This window comes from Oncorhynchus clarkii, chromosome 1 (genome assembly GCF_045791955.1).
Source record: "Oncorhynchus clarkii lewisi isolate Uvic-CL-2024 chromosome 1, UVic_Ocla_1.0, whole genome shotgun sequence".
In the NCBI taxonomy this organism is placed as follows: domain Eukaryota; kingdom Metazoa; phylum Chordata; class Actinopteri; order Salmoniformes; family Salmonidae; genus Oncorhynchus; species Oncorhynchus clarkii.
Window position 1 is genome coordinate 63,772,779 of NC_092147.1, and position 19,753 is coordinate 63,792,531.

The 19,753-nt window shown below is 41.1% G+C and overlaps 2 protein-coding genes across 3 annotated transcripts in view; one reads left to right on the forward strand and one right to left on the reverse strand.

Annotated features, from left to right (window-relative positions):
* Window positions 1-15,292, reverse strand: part of LOC139410389 (pleckstrin homology domain containing, family H (with MyTH4 domain) member 2) — a 66,184-nt gene extending 50,892 nt beyond the window's left edge. The window contains exons 1-2 of the mRNA XM_071155796.1: window positions 15,182-15,292; window positions 523-672 (exon numbers count right to left, since the gene is read on the reverse strand). Of these exons, the coding sequence (XP_071011897.1) occupies window positions 523-645 (123 nt within the window). The 5' untranslated portion in view covers window positions 646-672; window positions 15,182-15,292. The remainder of the gene's footprint in view (window positions 1-522; window positions 673-15,181) is intronic.
* Window positions 15,293-15,520: 228 nt separating this feature from the next.
* The window catches only part of LOC139410405 (THADA armadillo repeat containing), a 104,073-nt gene continuing 99,840 nt past the window's right edge, over window positions 15,521-19,753 (forward strand). The window contains exons 1-3 of one of the 2 annotated variants that reach the window (XM_071155797.1): window positions 15,521-15,693; window positions 16,516-16,595; window positions 16,695-16,804. In XM_071155797.1, coding sequence (XP_071011898.1) covers window positions 16,523-16,595; window positions 16,695-16,804 — 183 coding nt within the window. In that variant the 5' untranslated portion in view covers window positions 15,521-15,693; window positions 16,516-16,522. The remainder of the gene's footprint in view (window positions 15,694-16,515; window positions 16,596-16,694; window positions 16,805-19,753) is intronic. The other variant, XM_071155798.1, reaches the window with a different exon arrangement.

The window sequence follows — 19,753 nt, forward strand, 5'->3', positions numbered from 1 at the left end:
AGAGAGAGACTAGGAAAGAACAGCTCTCCCAACTGACCTTTCCCCACAGCAGACACTCAACAGACGCTTCAAGTCTGACTGACTTTAATAGAGATGGCAGTTCATTTAGAGTCAGGCTCTGAACAGAGATCCTCGGGCAAGAGGATGTGCCTCTCCAACGTGGGAGGAAACCCGTGGATAAAACCATTTCCTTGTTCTGTAACAGTAACAGTTAATAACAGCTCCAAATGAGGGAATGTGGTTGAGATGGAATATTTTGCTCAGTCAGCATGAGATACGCTGTGAAACGGTCAGTTAAGTGTGCTAATGAGAAAGGATGAAGGACTGGCTGCTTGGAATGGTAAAGGATGATATTCCAGATGACTGTTTTGGGGGGGTTTGAGAGTGTTACGGTCTTCTTTAGCCGATGCGTTACTGCTGGTGTGTTTGCTTTAGTTTGCTTCCGATAGGAGAGCCTGGGATGTAAGGCTACTTGGGATCATTTAATATTTCATTTGATACAACTTGTTACTTAGGACCAACCTTGTCTGCCGTTAGCTCTCTGATCTTGATGATCTGCACCCGGAACTTCATGAGCAGGGCTTCCAGGACGAAACACTTCTCCTTCCAGTCCTCCTGTCCCAGAGCCTCCTCTGCCTCTGCCATGGCCCCTGTCCCTGCCCCCTCCAGCCCCTGTGGAACACAAGAGAAAGATACATGAATGACAATGGTGTGGTCACCTCTATTTAGTATTGTTACTTGGGAATTCTGATAAGAGGGTGGATGAGATGCATGCAGCTGAGACGGATAGACACAGAGTAGCTGTTGTTTTGAAACTGTAACTGTATTTCCCCATCTGGCACCCCTCAAATGTTCCAAGGCTTGGCTTGACTAGGCTGGACTGGACACAACTGGTAGTCAAACAGAGCAATGTGAGAGAAACGTGTATGGGCAATTCCACGATAACAGAATTACACTTTGACTCCATTTTTTTTTTCAAATTTAAAATGTACACCAAACAAAGGACTACTTTTAACAACAAAAAACAACTTGATACAAAGATTAAGGAAGAGACTATTTAATTGCATAGTAGAAAACTATTTAAATCAGGCAGCTGCGAGGGAGATCTACAGTATCTCTGGTTTCACAGGGAAGAACTCCAAGAGTAAATGGCCACATGTCCCTTATATAGTGGGAGGTGATCATACAATCATATTGTTATTTTATACAAGCAACAGTTCAGGAACAAAATGGCCTTGTGTCAGGGTGCAGACATACCAGGAGTTTATGAAAGGAATAACATCACAGTCCAACACAGAACATATGTAAGAGAAATATTGTAAAATCTCCCTCAGGTTTTTATGTGACCATATTTTCCCAAAACTGTTAAATATCTGCTCTGAATTAAGATTCACAGATGTCTGCAGAAAGAATGGGAGGTCAGATATTCAGCTATGACATGGCATCTTGAGTTTGAAAACATATATTTTGGTTATTGAACTACAGCAAGTGAAGTGGATTTACACCTGATAACAGAATTATGGGAACAGAATTACATCATGGGTGCCTGATTGTACTACACAGAAATGAATAATTATGCAAATAAATGTCATTCTCCTCATGTTTCACAACTTTCGACATTACAGCGCAGCAGAGCACAGTGGAGTACAGTGCAGTACAATACAGCAGAGCACAGTGGAGTACAGTGCAGTACAATACAGCAGAGCACAGTGGAGTACAGTGCAGTACAATACAGCAGAGCACAGTGGAGTACAGTGCAGTACAGTACAGCAGAGCACAGTGGAGTACAGTGCAGTAGAGTACAGCAGAGCACAGTGCAGTACAGTAGAGTACAGCAGAGCACAGTGGAGTACAGTGCAGTACAATACAGCAGAGCACAGTGGAGTACAGTGCAGTACAATACAGCAGAGCACAGTGGAGTACAATACAGCAGAGCACAGTGGAGTACAGTGGAGTACAATACAGCAGAGCACAGTGGAGTACAGTGCAGTACAATACAGCAGAGCACAGTGGAGTACAGTGCAGTACAATACAGCAGAGCACAGTGGAGTACAATACAGCAGAGCACAGTGGAGTACAGTGTAGTACAATACAGCAGAGCACAGTGGAGTACAGTGCAGTACAATACAGCAGAGCACAGTGGAGTACAGTGCAGTACAATACAGCAGAGCACAGTGGAATACAGTGCAGTACAATACAGCAGAGCGCAGTGGAGTACAGTGCAGTAGAGTACAGCAGAGCACAGTGGAGTACAGTGCAGTACAGTAGAGTACAGCAGAGCACAGTGGAGTACAATACAGCAGAGCACAGTGGAGTACAATACAGCAGAGCACAGTGGAGTACAGTGCAGTACAATACAGCAGAGCACAGTGGAGTACAATACAGCAGAGCACAGTGCAGTACAATACAGCAGAGCACAGTGGAGTACAATACAGCAGAGCACAGTGCAGTACAATACAGCAGAGCACAGTGGAGTACAATACAGCAGAGCACAGTGGAGTACAATACAGCAGAGCACAGTGGAGTACAGTGCAGTACAGTAGAGTACAGCAGAGCACAGTGGAGTACAGTGCAGTACAGTAGAGTACAGCAGAGCACAGTGGAGTACAGTGGAGTACAATACAGCAGAGCACAGTGGAGTACAATACAGCAGAGCACAGTGGAGTACAGTGCAGTACAATACAGCAGAGCACAGTGGAGTACAGTGCAGTACAATACAGCAGAGCACAGTGGAGTACAGTGCAGTACAATACAGCAGAGCACAGTGGAGTACAGTGCAGTACAGTACAGCAGAGCACAGTGGAGTACAGTGCAGTAGAGTACAGCAGAGCACAGTGGAGTACAATACAGCAGAGCACAGTGGAGTACAGTGGAGTACAATACAGCAGAGCACAGTGGAGTACAGTGCAGTACAATACAGCAGAGCACAGTGGAGCACAGTGCAGTACAATACAGCAGAGCACAGTGGAGTACAGTGGAGTACAATACAGCAGAGCACAGTGGAGTACAATACAGCAGAGCACAGTGGAGTACAGTGGAGTACAATACAGCAGCGCAGACTATGGTAGAGTTCAGTACAATGCAGTAGAGTACAGTACGGTAGAGTTCAGTAAAGTAGATATACTGTACTCTACACTACTTGTATTTACTGTACTGTATTGAATCGTACAACTGTATTGTATTAGACTGTTCTCTACGGTGGCCTACTCACTGTACTGTAGTGTATTGTACTCTACTGTGATTTGATTAGGATCTCTTTTAGTCCTCATTTGGACGAATCTTCCAAGAGTCCTTAAACATTCAAATACAATTTATAATATGATCACATTTTCACACTGTTACAAACAGACAGAATACACTGACATATTGACCAGATGAATACTCTAACAGTCTGAAAAGATAGACTGATTCCTTCATCTACCATAGTCCTGCTCAACCTTCCAAGTTCTGATCTTGAAGTCAGAAGTTTACATACACCGTAGCCAAATACACTTAAACTCAGTTTTTCACAGTTCCTGACATTTAATCCTAGTAAAAATTCCCTGTCTTAGGTCAGTTAGGATCACCACTTTATTTTAAGAATGTGAAATGTCAGAATAATAGTAGAGAGAATGATCTATTTCAGCGTTTATTTCATCACATTCCCAGTGGGTCAGAAGTTTACATACACTCAATTAGTATTTGGTAGCATTACATTTAAATGGTTTAACTTGGGTCAAACGTTTTGGGTAGCCTTCCACAAGCTTCCCACAATAAGTTGGGGATGAGTTTTAATGACTCCAACCTAAGTATATGTAAACTTCCAATTTCAACTGTATATTTAAATGGTTCTAAAGTATTTTTTGAATGTATATATTGAAAGGTTTCTGGTTTGTTCAGATAAATTATTCAATTTCTTTTTTGCTCAGAATCTAAATGTTAGCCTATTTATCTTTTATGTCTGGATAACACAGGCATAAGGAAGGTAGTTTGTACAGTTGAAGTCTGAAATGTACATACACTTAGGTTGGAGTCATTAAAACTCGTTTTTCAACCACTCCACAAATTTCTTGTTAACAGACTATAGTTTTGGCAAGTCAGTTAGGACATCTACTTTGTGCATGACACAAGTAATTTTTCCAACAATTGTTTACAGACAGATTATTTCACTTATAATTCACTGTATCACAATTCTAGTGGGTCAGAAGTTTACATACACTAAGTTGACTGTGTCTTTAAACAGCTTTGAAAATTCCAGAAAATGATGTCATGGCTTTAGAAGCTTCTGATAGGCTAATTGACATCATTTGAGTCAATTAGAGGTGTACCTGTGGATGTATTTCAATGCCTACCTTCAAACTCAGTGACTCTTTGCTTGACATCATGGGAAAATCAAGAAATCAGCCAAGACCTAAGAAAAAAAAATTGTAGACCTCCACAAGTCTGGTTTATCCTTGGGAGCAATTTCCAAATGCCTGAAGTTACCACATTCATCTGTACAAACAATAGTACGCAAGTATAAACACCATGGGACCATGCAGCCATCATACCGCTCAGGAAAGAGACGTGTTCTGTCTCCTAGAGATGAACGTACTTTGGTGTGAAAACCTCCATAAAAAAAGACAGACTACGGTTTGCGACTGCACATGGGGACAAAGATCATAATTTTTGGAGAAATGTCCTCTGGTCTGATGAAACAAAAATGGAACTGTTTGGCCATAATGACCATTGTTATGTTTGGAGGAAAAAGGAGGAGGCTTGCAAGCCGAAGAACATCATCCCAACCGTGAAGCACGGGGGTGGCGGCATCATGTTGTGGGGGTGCTTTTCTGCAGGAGGGACTGGTGCACTTCACAAAATAGATGGCATCATGAGGTAGGAAAATTCTGTGGATATATTGAAGCAACATCTCAAGACATCAGTCAGGAGTTAAAGCTTGGTCACAAATGTGTCTTCCAAATGGACAATGACCCCAAGCATACTTCCAAAGTTGTGGCAAAATCTTAGTTTGAATGTATTTGGCTAAGGTGTATGTAAACTTCCGACTTCAACTGTATATATTAAGTAAAGAAGTGGCCCAAGGCAGTTGCTCTGCAGTAGTCCACAGTTTAAAGCATGAGGGGAAGAAAACAACCCATTGATATAGGTTGACTGTTAGATATCATTGTACCCAAATCATTTAAATGATCCATTAAATCAAATGCTGTGCTAAAATCAAAACATAATTCACCCACAAACCTGCCGTTATCTATAGCATTGAGCCACTGGTCACTCATGTCAACCAATTTAAAGGTAGTAGAATGTTTTTTTGCGATAAGCATGCTGATTGGCTGCCATCAGACTACTCTTTTCCATGTACTCCCATATTTGTCTACTCACAATAGCTTCCAAAATCTTACTGAGTGAAGGGAGTAGACTAATTGGTCGACTATTGGCAGGAGTAATGGGTTCTTTGCTGTCTTTCGGGATTGGACACAGTTTAGCATGCTTCCATGCATTTGGAAATGTCCCCTTTTCCAGTGACCAATTAAATATTCCGTGGAGCTGCAATCTGGGGAGCAGCACAGCGAAGTTAAAACATTGTCCGTAAGATCATAAGTTTATCACCTGTAGATTTACCATTGGGTAATGCCTTCAATAGGTTTAACACCTCCTCTACTGACTCTGTTTATAGACTAAAATAACAGTTTTTTGTTGTTGCTCATAATATGATCAATCTATTGGACAATAGCTTGTTTGGAAGAATGGGTGTTTACATTATCGCTCAGTCAATTAATTTTCTTTGTAAAAAAAGAAAAATCAGCAAAATGATTGGTAATATCAGCTGGTTTTGTTATTGTTCTCCCGTCAACCTCCACACTAGATGTGCATGATGAAATACAAGTGCCAAGTAAACCTTTGACAAAAAAAGCATTTTGAAAAAAAAAACTTTATTTTCTTACGATTTAATTTAATTGCATGATTACACAGTGTTCTACATTTCTGTCAATCAATTTCTGGTTTAGATTTGGCTGCTAAGACTTTTGCAAGATTTCTTTGACAAAATGCCTCAATCATGCAGTTGATCATCAATCCATGAAGATGGACGAGCCCCAACTGTACTCTTTCAGACTGGTGCATGATGGTCCATTACCTCAGTGAGCAAATCAATAAAACATTCTGTTGCGTGACTTAAATCATCCTCTAGATAAATCAGCTCCCAGGGTACAGCAGCCAAATCATTTAGAAATAGCTCATGATTAAATGTTTAAAAATGTATCTTGACCACAATCCTTGGGGGTTTCTTTGGAACCTTGGTGTTTATGGTTATGGTCACAATATTTTGGTCTGTCCAGCCCACTGGCATTGAGCTGGCTTTTAACCATTGCAATGGTACATTGCAGAAGGTCAGATCAATGCATGTGTACTAACTTAGTTTGTGATCTAGAGGTATCATTAACCATTTGTTTCAAATCACAGCCTTCGGCATATCTCATCAATATAGTTATATTTGATCATTATTATGATCCTTCCAATTAATATTAAAATCACCCAAGATAAATACATCTCGGTTACTATCTGTGGCCTGGTCAAACCCAGATAGGACACCTTAGAGCAAGGAGGTCAAAACACACATCCTACCAATATGGCTGCCTGGTGAGACAGATGTACTTGAGCCCATAGTGCCTCTATTTGACATACATTAAGGTCATCCCTCCTCTAAAAAGGTATAGGATTACACCATTCCTATTCCTGACTATATCCATGAATGTTCATTTGCCCATCATTTACAGATGCATCCAAATGTGTTTCGGTCAAAGCTAAAATATGAATATTATTTATGTTGACCAAGTTAAAGACCTCATGTATTTTGTTAGGAAGACTACATACATTAACCTGAGCTATATGCAACCCTTTCCTTGTCAAGTGGAGATCAATAGAGCATGTATTAATTATAGTGGAGATCAATAGATCATGTATTCACGGGCCGACTCTTTTCTCTGTATATATCAATGATGTTTCTCATGCTGCGGGCGATTCCCTGATCCACCTCTACGCAGACGACACCATTCTATATACTTCCGGCCCGTCCTTGGACACTGTGCTATCTAACCTCCAAACGAGCTTCAATGCCATACAGCACTCCTTCCGTGGCCTCCAACTGCTCTTAAACGCTAGTAAAACCAAATGCATGCTTTTCAACCGTTCGCTGCCTGCACCCGCACGCCTGACCAGCATCACCACCCTGGATGGTTCCGACCTTGAATATGTGGACATCTATAAGTACCTAGGTGTCTGGCTAGACTCTAAACTCTCCTTCCAGACCCATATCAAACATCTCCAATCGAAAATCAAATCAAGAGTCGGCTTTCTATTCCGCAACAAAGCCTCCTTCACTCACGCCGCCAAACTTACCCTAGTAAAACTGACTATCCTACCGATCCTCGACTTTGGCGATGTCATCTACAAAATTGCTTCCAACACTCTACTCAGCAAACTGGATGCAGTTTATCACAGTGCCATCCGTTTTGTCACTAAAGCACCTTATACCACCCACCACTGCGACTTGTATGCTCTAGTCGGCTGGCCCTCGCTACATATTCGTCGCCAGACCCACTGGCTCCAGGTCATCTACAAGTCCATGCTAGGTAAAGCTCCGCCTTATCTCAGTTCACTGGTTACGATGGCAACACCCATCCGTAGCACGCGCTCCAGCAGGTGTATCTCACTGATCATCCCTAAAGCCAACACCTCATTTGGCCGCCTTTCGTTCCAGTTCTCTGCTGCCTGTGACTGGAACGAATTGCAAAAATCGCTGAAGTTGGAGACTTTTATCTCCCTCACCAACTTCAAACATCTGCTATCTGAGCAGCTAACCGATCGCTGCAGCTGTACATAGTCTATTGGTAAATAGCCCACCCATTTTCACCTACCTCATCCCCATACTGTTTTTATTTATTTATTTTTCTGCTCTTTTGCACACCAATATCTCTACCTGTACATAACCATCTGATCATTTATCACTCCAGTGTTAATCTGCATAATTGTAATTATTCGCCTACCTTCTCATGCCTTTTGCACACAATGTATATATAGACTCCCCTTTTTTCTACTGTGTTATTGACTTGTTAATTGTTTACTCCATGTGTAACTCTGTGTTGTCTGTTCACACTGCTATGCCTTATCTTGGCCAGGTCGCAGTTGCAAATGAGAACTTGTTCTCAACTAGCCTACCTGGTTAAATAAAGGTGAAAAAAAATAAATCAATAAAAATAAAAAAATATAGTGGAGATCAATAGATCATGTATTAATTATAGTGGAGATCAATAGAGCATGTATTAATTATAGTGGAGATCAATAGATCATGTATTAATTATAGTGGAGATCAATAGAGCATGTATTAATTATAGTGGAGATCAATAGATAATGTATTCATTATAGTTGAAGTTGTTATGATTCACTACACAACACAAACTCAGATTTCAACATTAAATTAAAATAGCCAGGGAGGTACTCTAGAGTCCCGATACAGTTGCCCGTTGATGTAAAGTTTATCCATCACCATGGAGACTCGTTGATTCAGGCAACGCTTTTCCTTCATGATGGGATACAGTTTTTTCTCCTTTCACTGATCTCAGTGGGGAAGTGATCATTCATTCCAAAATCAGTGTTTCTGAGTCCTCTGCCCCTGCTCTTCGTCATTTCCTTTTGCTTAAAATGGTCAAAATATGCAATAACAGCCTGTGGCCTATTTCCAGAGGCCTTACCTATTCTATGGACTCTGGAGAAAGTGACATTACGCACGACATCTGTGGGCAGTTTTATTTGAGTCGAGACCGTCTCGGGCAGTGTCCTCACAGCTTCTGCTGTTGTCATTCTCCAGTATCCCTGATTGATCGACTGTACATCAAGCAAGGTTTCTTTAAGTTGTTTGTTCTCCCTCTGCACCACCTCCGCCTTGCCATGAATAGAGTCTACAGTACCTTTTCAGCTCCGTGTTCTCTTTCCTTAGATCATCAATCTGACATTGGCTGAATTCTAGACTGGCACATAATGCATTGAGGTCCTCTCGTAGTATATCCAAGATATCAAGTTTGGCAAGCCTTTCATTGATGGATTTCAACAAGTCAACATCCATATCTGTAAACCTCTCCCAGCGCGCGCCCTCTTGTTTGGGGAAGGTCAGATGCCATCGTTGATACCGCTTGGCCAACTTGGTTTTGGTTTGTTGTCCTTAACAGTTCTTGAATCCTCTGAAACCAGCAACATGTTTCTTTGAGCTCGTAGGTATCTCTTGTCAATGAATCGTTCATGCTCTTCAATGGATTCTGAATCATCCAGCATGTTTGCAGACTCACTTTATAGTACTGTGTACTCACTTTACAGTATTGTACTGTACTCTACTGTGCTAAACTCACTGTTCTGTATTGTACTGTCCAAACTAGGGCTGGGCAGTATACCGTATTTTACTATATACCGGTATTGATGCACTGACCAGTTTGGGTTTTTAACTTTATCTTCTATAATGGTATTTAAATGTTTGGTTTGTTATTAAATGTGAGACGCCGTGTGTAAGGTCCATTTGTATAGTTTACTCCGCTACTTAAGGCATCCCTCCGCTCTCTCCATGCCGCTTTCCACAGACCTGGTCCCACAAGAGTATTTGTTGTTGCTCGACTACGAGACACTTTCGTTCAGTCTGCATGTTCAGTGCAGCACATTCAACAACGTTGATGACAAATATGTTGTTTCTACTTTGATCTTAATATCAATCCACAAGCGTTCTATAATTACAATATTAGTTTGTGTTTCTTACATCTGCAAACAGCTAGTTTGCATTTTCTTAGCAAGTTAAGCTAAATCGTGTTAGCCACTAATGCTATTCGCTAGCTAATAAAAGGACTGAGTCAGATCAAATGTCGCTATCTAATACAGCCTGATACCAATACTGGTGGGGGCTTAAATCTGCATGTTGTTTGTGCAACAGTATCTTCTAAATCAAAGAGGAATAGCCGAAGCATCAATATTTTGCCTACATGGATATAGATGTAATGTAGCCAAAGATTATAGGGTCCCCCAGGAAACACTGAACATCACTTTGGTTCCTACCCTGTCACAATAACTCGTCCATGGCATTTTCATTCGTTGTTATGTCAAACACTGTATTCAAAGAGCCCACTATTATTTATATTCTAACTATAGAAATAGAATAAACATTCTATTTCAATGATTCCAAAAGTTCACCTAAGTGTTCGCAATTGCAACATTTGGTTAAAAATAAGGCCCAGTATTTTTTCCCATATCATGGCAGTGTGGAAATGATCTCAAATGAGTGCAGGAAATGCAGAAATTGATGGAAATGCAGGAAATAATTTGAGGTTGAAGTTGAATTGAACAGTATAAAACAATTGGAATGGAGAAAGACCCATTGAAATAATTTAGAATATATGTGTTGCCACCCTAGGGTCACGCACTACTCATGAAGCACATACCGTCAAATATAGGCAGAAATTTGAAAAATACCATGATGAGATATTTTGGTCATATCGCCCAGCCCTAATCCAAACTTGTGAAACATACGTCTAATTGCCAATACTTTTCAACATCAATGGACATCCAGTGCCAGTCAGTGGGTGAGGATGCTGGTTACAGTAAGTGGAAAGAGGTAGGCATGACAAGAGCTGGGAGAGGTGACATTCACTGGAGAGTGAGAGAGACAGGCAGAGAGAGAGGGAGGGGTTGTCCAGAATCAGACTGTAACACTCTTGGTTTGACCACTAGACAACAGAAAGACAAAGAAAATGGAGATTAACATTAACCAGTGGAATGTGGAATGTAAGAAAGTAGCAAAGACAGTAGCAGGTGACCTAACTGTGCTATGTGACTACTAGGATTTCCCATTGTACACAATTCATTTGTAGTAATTTCGTTATTGATTTTTTTTGGGTACCAATTTGGTAACGGAATTACGAGTTTTAATAATTCATAAACAAAATTGATATCAGTAAAATCCCTAACTAATTGGTAGGTGTTACTTCTTTGAACTTTCATTATCCTCCCTCCTCATGAGGGAGAGAAACAAAATAATATCTTAAAGATTTGTGGGTTTTTGGTAACGGAACTACAAGGCACAAGGCAATGTTTTTTAAACTTACACAATTAAACAATTTCTCCAAAAATAAAATATACATTTTGATATTAGTTGGCAGGGGTCTTTAAGTCAACATTATTGTGTTTTGATGTATTTCTGATACCTTTTTAAGACCTTTTCCATTTACAGTATTTATCCAGAAATCAAAGCGTTTACTTACATCACATTTTTAAGATGGGAAATGATTGAAAAATTTAACTACGCCTTCATTTTCCAAGAACATTGACTCTTAGCTTTAATTTGACACCCGATATGATATGCTTCTATGAACTTCACATGTTGGTGCTCATTGGTCCTTTTTGATGGAAATACCCTTATCATGAAAAACACATGTTAGTGGGATAAACAAGAGCAGGGAAAGAGAGAGGGATTGAGAGAGAGTGAGCAAGAGAGGGAGACAGATAGAATAAGAAAGAAAAAAGAGTGAGTAAGAAAGACTAACTTTTATACTATAATAACCTCTCATTATAGCCTTGGGCTCCACACACAGGGAGCACAAACATGTGTTGAAGGCAATTAACTAATTTCCACTGGCTGTTTTTGTTGGGTGTATGTTGTGGTAAACGATGACTAAGACCCGGACTTTGGGTCTGTATCAGTCTGAAAGAAAACAACGTAATGTGCCAGTGAAAGAAGAATAACATACCATTTCTGTTATTCTGTATCAAAGAAGAACAATTAGTGTGTACTACCAACATCTAAAACTCATTATCCTAAAAGCCCTTACAGAAAACCCTAAATCCTATTCTCTCATAGGCCTGCACTTCTTAAAACAATCCATAATAATCCTTGGCCTCCACATGGCTCTCGCTTGGTAATACTTTCTGATGAGCCTGATAAGCCCATTTCCCCAAAGAGCTATGACGTTTTCCATATCTGCTTCCCATATCTGGCCTCACATCACAAATCTGTCTTCCATGTGTCTGCCTCCTCTCAATCACTCTTACCGCATCTCACTGAATCTGCCTCTCCTTCACTCCCTGGCGCTCTCTCCTTTACTCCTTCCCTCTCTCCTTCACTCCCCGCTGCTCTCTCCTTTACTCCTTCCCTCTCTCCTTCACTCCCTGGCGCTCTCTCCTTTACTCCTTCCCTCTCTCCTTCACTCCCCGCTGCTCTCTCCTTTACTCCTTCTCTCTCTCCTTCACTCCCGGCTGCTCTCTCCTTTACTCCTTCCCTCTCTCCTTCACTCCCCGCTGCTCTCTCCTTTACTCCTTCCCTCTCTCCTTCACTCCCCGCTGCTCTCTCCTTTACTCCTTCCCTCTCTCCTTTACTCTTTCCCTCTCTCCTTCACTCCCCGCTGCTCTCTCCTTCACTCCCCGCTGCTCTCTCCTTCACTCCCCGCTGCTCTCTCCTTTACTCTTTCCCTCTCTCCTTCACTCCCCGCTGCTCTCTCCTTCACTCCTTCCCTTTCTACTTCACTCTCTTGCGCTCTCTCCTTTACTCCTTCCTTCTCTCCTTCACTCCCCGGCGCTCTCTCCTTTACTCCTTCCTTCTCTCCTTCACTCCCCGGCGCTCTCTCCTTTACTCCTTCCCTCTCTCCTTCACTCTCTGGCGCTCTCTCCTTTACTCCTTCCTTCTCTCCTTCACTCCCCGGCGCTCTCTCCTTTACTCCTTCCCTCTCTCCTTCACTCCCCGGCGCTCTCTCCTTTACTCCTTCCCTCTCTCCTTCACTCCCCGGCGCTCTCTCCTTCACTCCCCAATGCTCTCTCCTTTACTCCTTCCCTCTCTGCTTCCCTCCCGTGCTTTCTCTCGTTCACTCCCTCGTTCAATTCCACATTGCATGTATGTGTGTGTGTGATGAGGTGATGTGGGGAGCGGAGGACATCAAAGGACAGTTGACCCTCGGGCCCCAGGGAAAGGGAGGAGAGCTGTCTCTATCTCCACTCGCTTCCTGTGAGGAGAGCCAGAACAGCCCAGAGAAAGACAAGTGATGATGTAGTACACCATTAGTGACATCGGTGCACATACTGAGGCCTTGTTCGTAGTTTTCAGTTAGAGATCTGGTGCTTACATTGATCCAAGATGTCATTGAAGAACGTTCTCTGTACGGCAACGTTTTTTTTATTTTAAGTATCATGTAATAATATTTACAGAATAACATTAGTCTCTACTGACTATGATGACTATCTAATGACTGTACACAATCATTTTGTATTGGATTGCGTTTTATTATATTGAATCCATAGGGCATCCTACAGTAAGTCATAAATCACGAGCAAAACCCAATTAAAAACAGTAAAAAAAAATAAAAAAAGTTACTTGGTTAGTTACTCTCATGCCTTCACAGAACATGTCAAATCACTTTTGATTTAGGGTATTCAAACATTTCAGCAGCTTCAGTGCTATACATTGCCTTCAGAAAGTATTCACACCCGTACTTTTCCCATATTTTGTTGTTACAGCCTGAATTTGTAATTTATTAAACTTAGATGATTTTTTTCACTGATGGAATTTGTTTGTTGAACATTTTTGAAATTAATACAAAATGTAAAGCTGAAATGTCATAGGTCAATAACTATTCAACCCATTTGTTATGGCAAGCCTAAATAAATTCAGGAATACAAATGTGCTTAACAAATGACATAAGTTGCATGGATTCAGTGTTCAATAATAATGTTTAACATGATTTTTGAATGACTACTTCATCTCTGTACTGCACACATACAATTATCTGTAACGCCTACCAATCGAAAAGTGAAATTAAAGCACAGATTCAACCACAAAGACCAAAGATTTTTCAATGCCTCACAAACGAGGGCACCTATTGGTAGATTTGTAAAAACAGAAAAAGATGCTGAATATTCCTTTGAGCCTGATGGAAGTTATTAATTAAGCTTACGTGTAACGTACCAATACACCCAGTCACTACAAAAATACAGGCGTCCTTCCTAACTCAGTTGCCGGAGAGAAAGGAAACTGCTCAGGGATTTCACCATGAGGCCAATTGGGATTTTAAAACGGCTACAGAGTTTAATGGCAGTGATATGAGAACTGATGGATCAACAACATTGTAGTTACTCCAGAATACTAACCTAAATGACAGAGTGAAAAGAAGGAAGCCTGTACATAATAAAACATATTCCAAAACATGCATCCTGTTTGCAACAAGGCACTAAAGTAATTCTACAACAAATGTGTCAAAGAAATAAACTTTTTGTCCTGAATACAAAGCGTTATGTTTGGGGCAAATCCAACACAGCACATCACTGAGTACCACTCTTCATATTTTCAAGCATGGTGGTGGCTGCATCATGTTATGGTTATGCTTGTCATCGGCAAGGACTAGGGAGTTTTTGGGGATACAAATAAATGGAATAGAGCTATAAGCACAGGCAAAATCCCAGAGGAAAACCTAGTTCAGTCTGCTTTCCACCAGACACTGGGAGATGGATTCACCTTTCAGTAGGACAATAACCTAAAACACAAGGACAAATCTACACTGGAGTTGCTTACCAAGATGACATTGAATGTTCCTCAGTGGACTAATTACAGTTTTGGCTTAAATCTATGACAAGTCTTAAATGTATTTTTAAAGAATAATGGGCAAATATTGTACAATCCAGGTGTTGCAAAGCTCTTACAGAGTTACCCAAAATACTCACAGATGTAATCGCCCCCAAAGGTGCCTCTACAAAGTATTGACTCAGGGGTGTGAATACTTATATAAATGACATATGTCTGTATTTCTTTTCAATACATTTGCAAACATTTCTAAAAACATGTTTTCACTTTGTCACTGTGGGATATTGTTTGTAGATGGGTGATAAAAAATATATATATATATATATATATATTTACCAATTAGAATTCAGGCTGTAAAACAATTAAATGTGTAATAAGTCAAGAGTTATGGACACTTTCTGAAGGCACTACATAATTATCTCATTATGCTACTCTATACACAAGATTGTGATCATGAAAATAAATATATGTCAAAACTTAATTCCTACAGTACAGTTCTACAGTGCCAGATATAGCTAGAGAGCAAATGACACTCAGATTGATAGCTCTCCTTCCATCTCTCCAATAAAGAGAAAAAAGCATCAATATTCTTCTACATTCTTGTCTTACCCTGAAAATGGTTGACGAAAGCAGACGGTGAGAGAGATGTTACTCCATATCAGTTATTCCATCCATATTCCCCTTGTTGTTCATGTCGTATTATCCTAATTACGAAATAAAATCGAAGAGTTTCTTCCTTTCCAAGTTTTCATTTCATCACTAAGTTGAAAGAGGGTTGGCTCTGGCTCCAAGGCGTGTTTTCCAACAACCTCGTCCAATCGAATGTTGTAAAAGCGTGTCCATGTAAATTTAAACATGTAATGTATCCAATATGATCGACATATTTTTCAACCAATGAACGCTGTCAATTTTGTTCCAACAAAATTATTGGCCAATAAGAGAATCCTCAGTGCGGGGTTATGGAAACTCCGGAATTGACGTTATACACGTGTAGCATGATGGTGGCTAGCAGCAGCTGAGAGAAGCCACATAAAATATTATTTGTGTTATCAGGTTGTTAATTGCAGTTTTGCATGTTTATTAAAAAGTCCTTCCCTAAACGTGAAATCACTCAAATTCTGGTGAGTGGGTATTTTACTTTAGCTTTAGTAGCTAGCTTTAGTAGCTCCCTCTCTTTTTGCATGCTAACGTGTAACGTTATCGTTACCTCTCTAGCTCATGGGTAATGTGAACTTACATGTATGTTTCATTGAGCATAATTTAGCTAGCTAGCTATGCATGATATCTAACGACAATAGTTTTTTTTAAAGTTATCAAATATAACATGTTACGGAAAAGTATAGCTATACTTGTCTTGCAATTAAGAAGACTAGCTAGCTAGCTAGCTAGCTGTGCTGCATTCATAACCTTGTGGGAAGGTGGTAATTCCAAGTTGTGAAGCGTTAAATACCAGTTGAATGCATTCCGTGCTTTGTTTGTTTTTTGTTGAGAAACGCGGATTGTCTGATGGTCAACAAGCTGCGTCAACCATAATAAAAGTACAACTATCATGCTTGTAAACAAATGACTGTTCAGAAACCATAATAATAGATGGATTTTTATTTTAAAAATGCTGTTATTGAGATCATTCCCTTCGTAGTTGACGTCAAGAGGTCAGCATGTGGGAGAAGTCGGGGCTCAGGGAATTATAGATACGTTTCCCACTAATAATTACCAGTTGGAGGGGCGTGAATGAGGATTTATCTTTCCCATTTGTATGAGGTAAATACCAACTTCCCACTTGGTTATGAACACCGCATTATTCGCCAGGATAGTCGCTCTCGAGCAAGTGTCTGGGTGCATTTCCAATGTATGGCAGTGGTCACCAATCCTGTCCCTGGAGAGCTACATCCAGAGTGTGCACTGTGCTGTCTGTTTCACTCTTCACCTGGTTGTCCTGTCAGGGGAGCCATGGTGACAAAGAAGAAAACGGTGAAAGTGGAGGCTGTGGTATTGGACAAGGACAGGCGTGACAAGTTGATAGGTGAGATGATGGAATTGGTGTTAGCGACTGATTATTGTAACTGTGGTGGTGTTTTTTTTTTCCTGCTGTGTAAAGTGATTCTCTGTGTGTTTTTCTCAGTGTCTCTCTCTGTGGATGGAGGAGATGAGTGGATCAGACAGCTTGCCCAGACCTTGCAGGACTGTCTGGCGTTGACTGACCCAATGCAGCAGATCCAACTGGTCAAGAAGGTTTGTGTCCATTCTCCCTCTCATTACCTCAACTAACTAATAGTGTTTGGTATTTTAGATTTAGGTCACCCCTAGGGCCGGGTCGATACCAATATGCCGATGCTCGTCAGTATTGTGGCAAGGAAACAAAACACAAGCGTATTTAACTTCTTTAGGAAAACAGCCCAAATGTTGGAAACACATCATTATCCAGTCACCTTTATTAAATCAAATTGTATTTGTCACATGCTTCGTAAACAACAGGTGTAAACTTATGGGCCCTTCCTAACAATGCAGAGGAAAAAATATAAATAATTGAAAAATAATAACACAAGGAATAAATACACAATGAGTGACGATAACTTGGCTATATACGGTATGTCGATGTGCAGGGGTACAAGGTAATGGAGGTTGATATATTCGGAAAGTAATCAGAGTAAAGTAATCATTTTGTTACGTTACATCCCTATTATAAAATGTATTAAATACATGTTTTTCCTCATCAATCTACACACAATAACCCATAATGATAAAGCAAAAAAGGGTTTTTAGAAATGGTTGCAAATTAGTAAAAAAGGTATTTCTGTTTTTTATACAAGTATTCAGACCCTTTGCTATGAGACTTGAAATTGAGCTCAGGTGTAGTCTGTTTCCATTGATCATCCTTGAGATGTTTCTACAACTTGACTGGAGTCTACCTGTGATAAATTTAAATTGATTGGACATGATTTGGAAGGGCACACAGACAGAAGCCACTCCTCAGTAAAAGGCACAGGACAGCCCACACACAGTGAGTCCATGCAACTTATTATGGCACACACCTGTCTACGTAAGGTCCAGGTCTGACAGTGCATGTCAGAGCAAAAGCCAAGCCATGAGGTCGAAGGAATTGTCCTTAGAGATCCGAGACAGGATTGTGTCAAGGCACAGATCTCGGGAAGGGTACCAAAACATTTCTGCAGCATTGAAACAACACAGTGGCCTCCATTTTAAATGGATGAAGTTTGTAACCACCAAGACTCTTCCCATAGCTGAACGACCAGACAAACTGAGCAATCAGGGGAGAAGGGCATAATTTGATCAGGGAGGTGACCAAGAACCCAATGGTCACTCTGAGGAGATGGGAAACCTTCCAGAAGGACAACCATCTCTGTAGCACTCCACCAATCAGGCCTTTATGGTAGAGTGGCCAGACATAAGCCGCTCCTCAGTAAAAGGCACATGACTTCCCGCTTGGAGTTTGCCCATGAGAAACAAGATTCTTTGTCAGAGGAAGGCCCTAAATACATTTCAAAGACTCCAGCCACCCTAGTCATAGACTGTTCTCTCTGCTACAGCACGGCAAGCGGTACCGGAGCACCACGTCTAGGTCCAAAAGGCTTTTTAACAGCTTCTACCCCCAAGCCATAAAACTGCTGAACAGCTAACCAAATGGCTACCTGGGCTATTTGCATTGACACCCCCCTTTTTTACGCTGCTGCTACTCGCTGTTTGTTATCAGTGCATAGTCACTTTACCCCTACCTACATGTACAAATTACCTCAAGTACCTTGACTAACCTCTACTCCGTCACATTGACTCTCGTTATTGTTATTTTATTGTTGCTCTTACATTTTTTTTTTTTGACTTCAGTTTATTTAGTAATTGCATTGTTGGTTAAGGGCTTGTAAGTAAGCATTTCACGGTAAGGTATACTATACACCTGTTGTATTCTGCGCATGTGACAAATATAATTTGATTTGATGAAACCAAGATTGAACTCTTTGGCCTGAATGCCAAACATCACGTCTGGAGGAAACCTGGCAACATCCCTACGGTGAAGCATGTTTTTCAGCTGCAGTTACTGGGAGACTAGTCAGGATTGAGGGAAAGATGAATGGAGCAAAGTACAGAGAGATCTTTGATGAAAACCTGCTCCAGAGCGCTCAGGACTTGAGACAGGGGCGAAGGTTCACCTTCCAACAGGACAACGACCCTAAGCACACAGCCAAGACAATGCAGCAGTGGCTTCGGGGCGAGTCTCTGAATGTCCTTGAGTGGCCCGGAAGTGAAGTGTCATAAGCCACCTCTGTTGTTTTTAGAGAATTTGGCAGTATGTCCAACCGTCCTCGTGTATTGCGTCGTGTGGGCGAGCGCTTTGCTGATGTCAATGTTGTGAACAGAGTTCCCGATGGTGGGGTTATGGTATGGGTAGGCATAAGCTACAGACAACAAATACAATTGCATTTTATCGATGGCAATTTGAATGCACCGACGTACAGTGACGACATCCTGAGGCCCATTGCCATGCCATTCATCCACCGCCATCACCTCATGTTTCAGCATGATAATGCACAGCCCCATGTTGCAAGGATCTGTACACAGTTCCTGGAGGCTGAAAATGTCCCAGTTCTTCCATGGCCGGCGTACTCACCAGACATGTCACCCATTGAGCATGTTTGGGATGTTCTGGATCGACATGTACGACAGCATGTTCCAGTTCCCGCCAATATCCAGGAACTTCGCACAGCCATTGAAGAGGAATGTGACAACATTCCACAGGCCACAATCAACAGCCTGATCAATTCTATGAGAAGGAGATGTCATGCTGCATGAGGCAAATGGTGTTCACACCAGATACTGACTGGTTTTCTGATCCACGCCCCTACTTTCTTTTTGTAAAGGTATGTGACCAACAGATGCATATCTACATTACCAGTCATGTGAAATCCATTGATTAGGGCCGAATGACAGATCTTGTATGAACTGTAACTCAATAAAATCTTTGAAATGGTTGTTTTTATATATATTTTTATTCTGTATATTTAGCAGCCTTATGGCTTGGGGGTAGACGCTGTTCAGGGTAATTTTTGTTCCAGACTTGGTGCATCTGTAGCGCTATGACTTAAGTGGATGGAGTCTGACAATTTTTAGGCCCTTCCTCTGACACCGCCTAGTATAGAGTTCCTTGGATGGCAGGCTGTCTCAGTC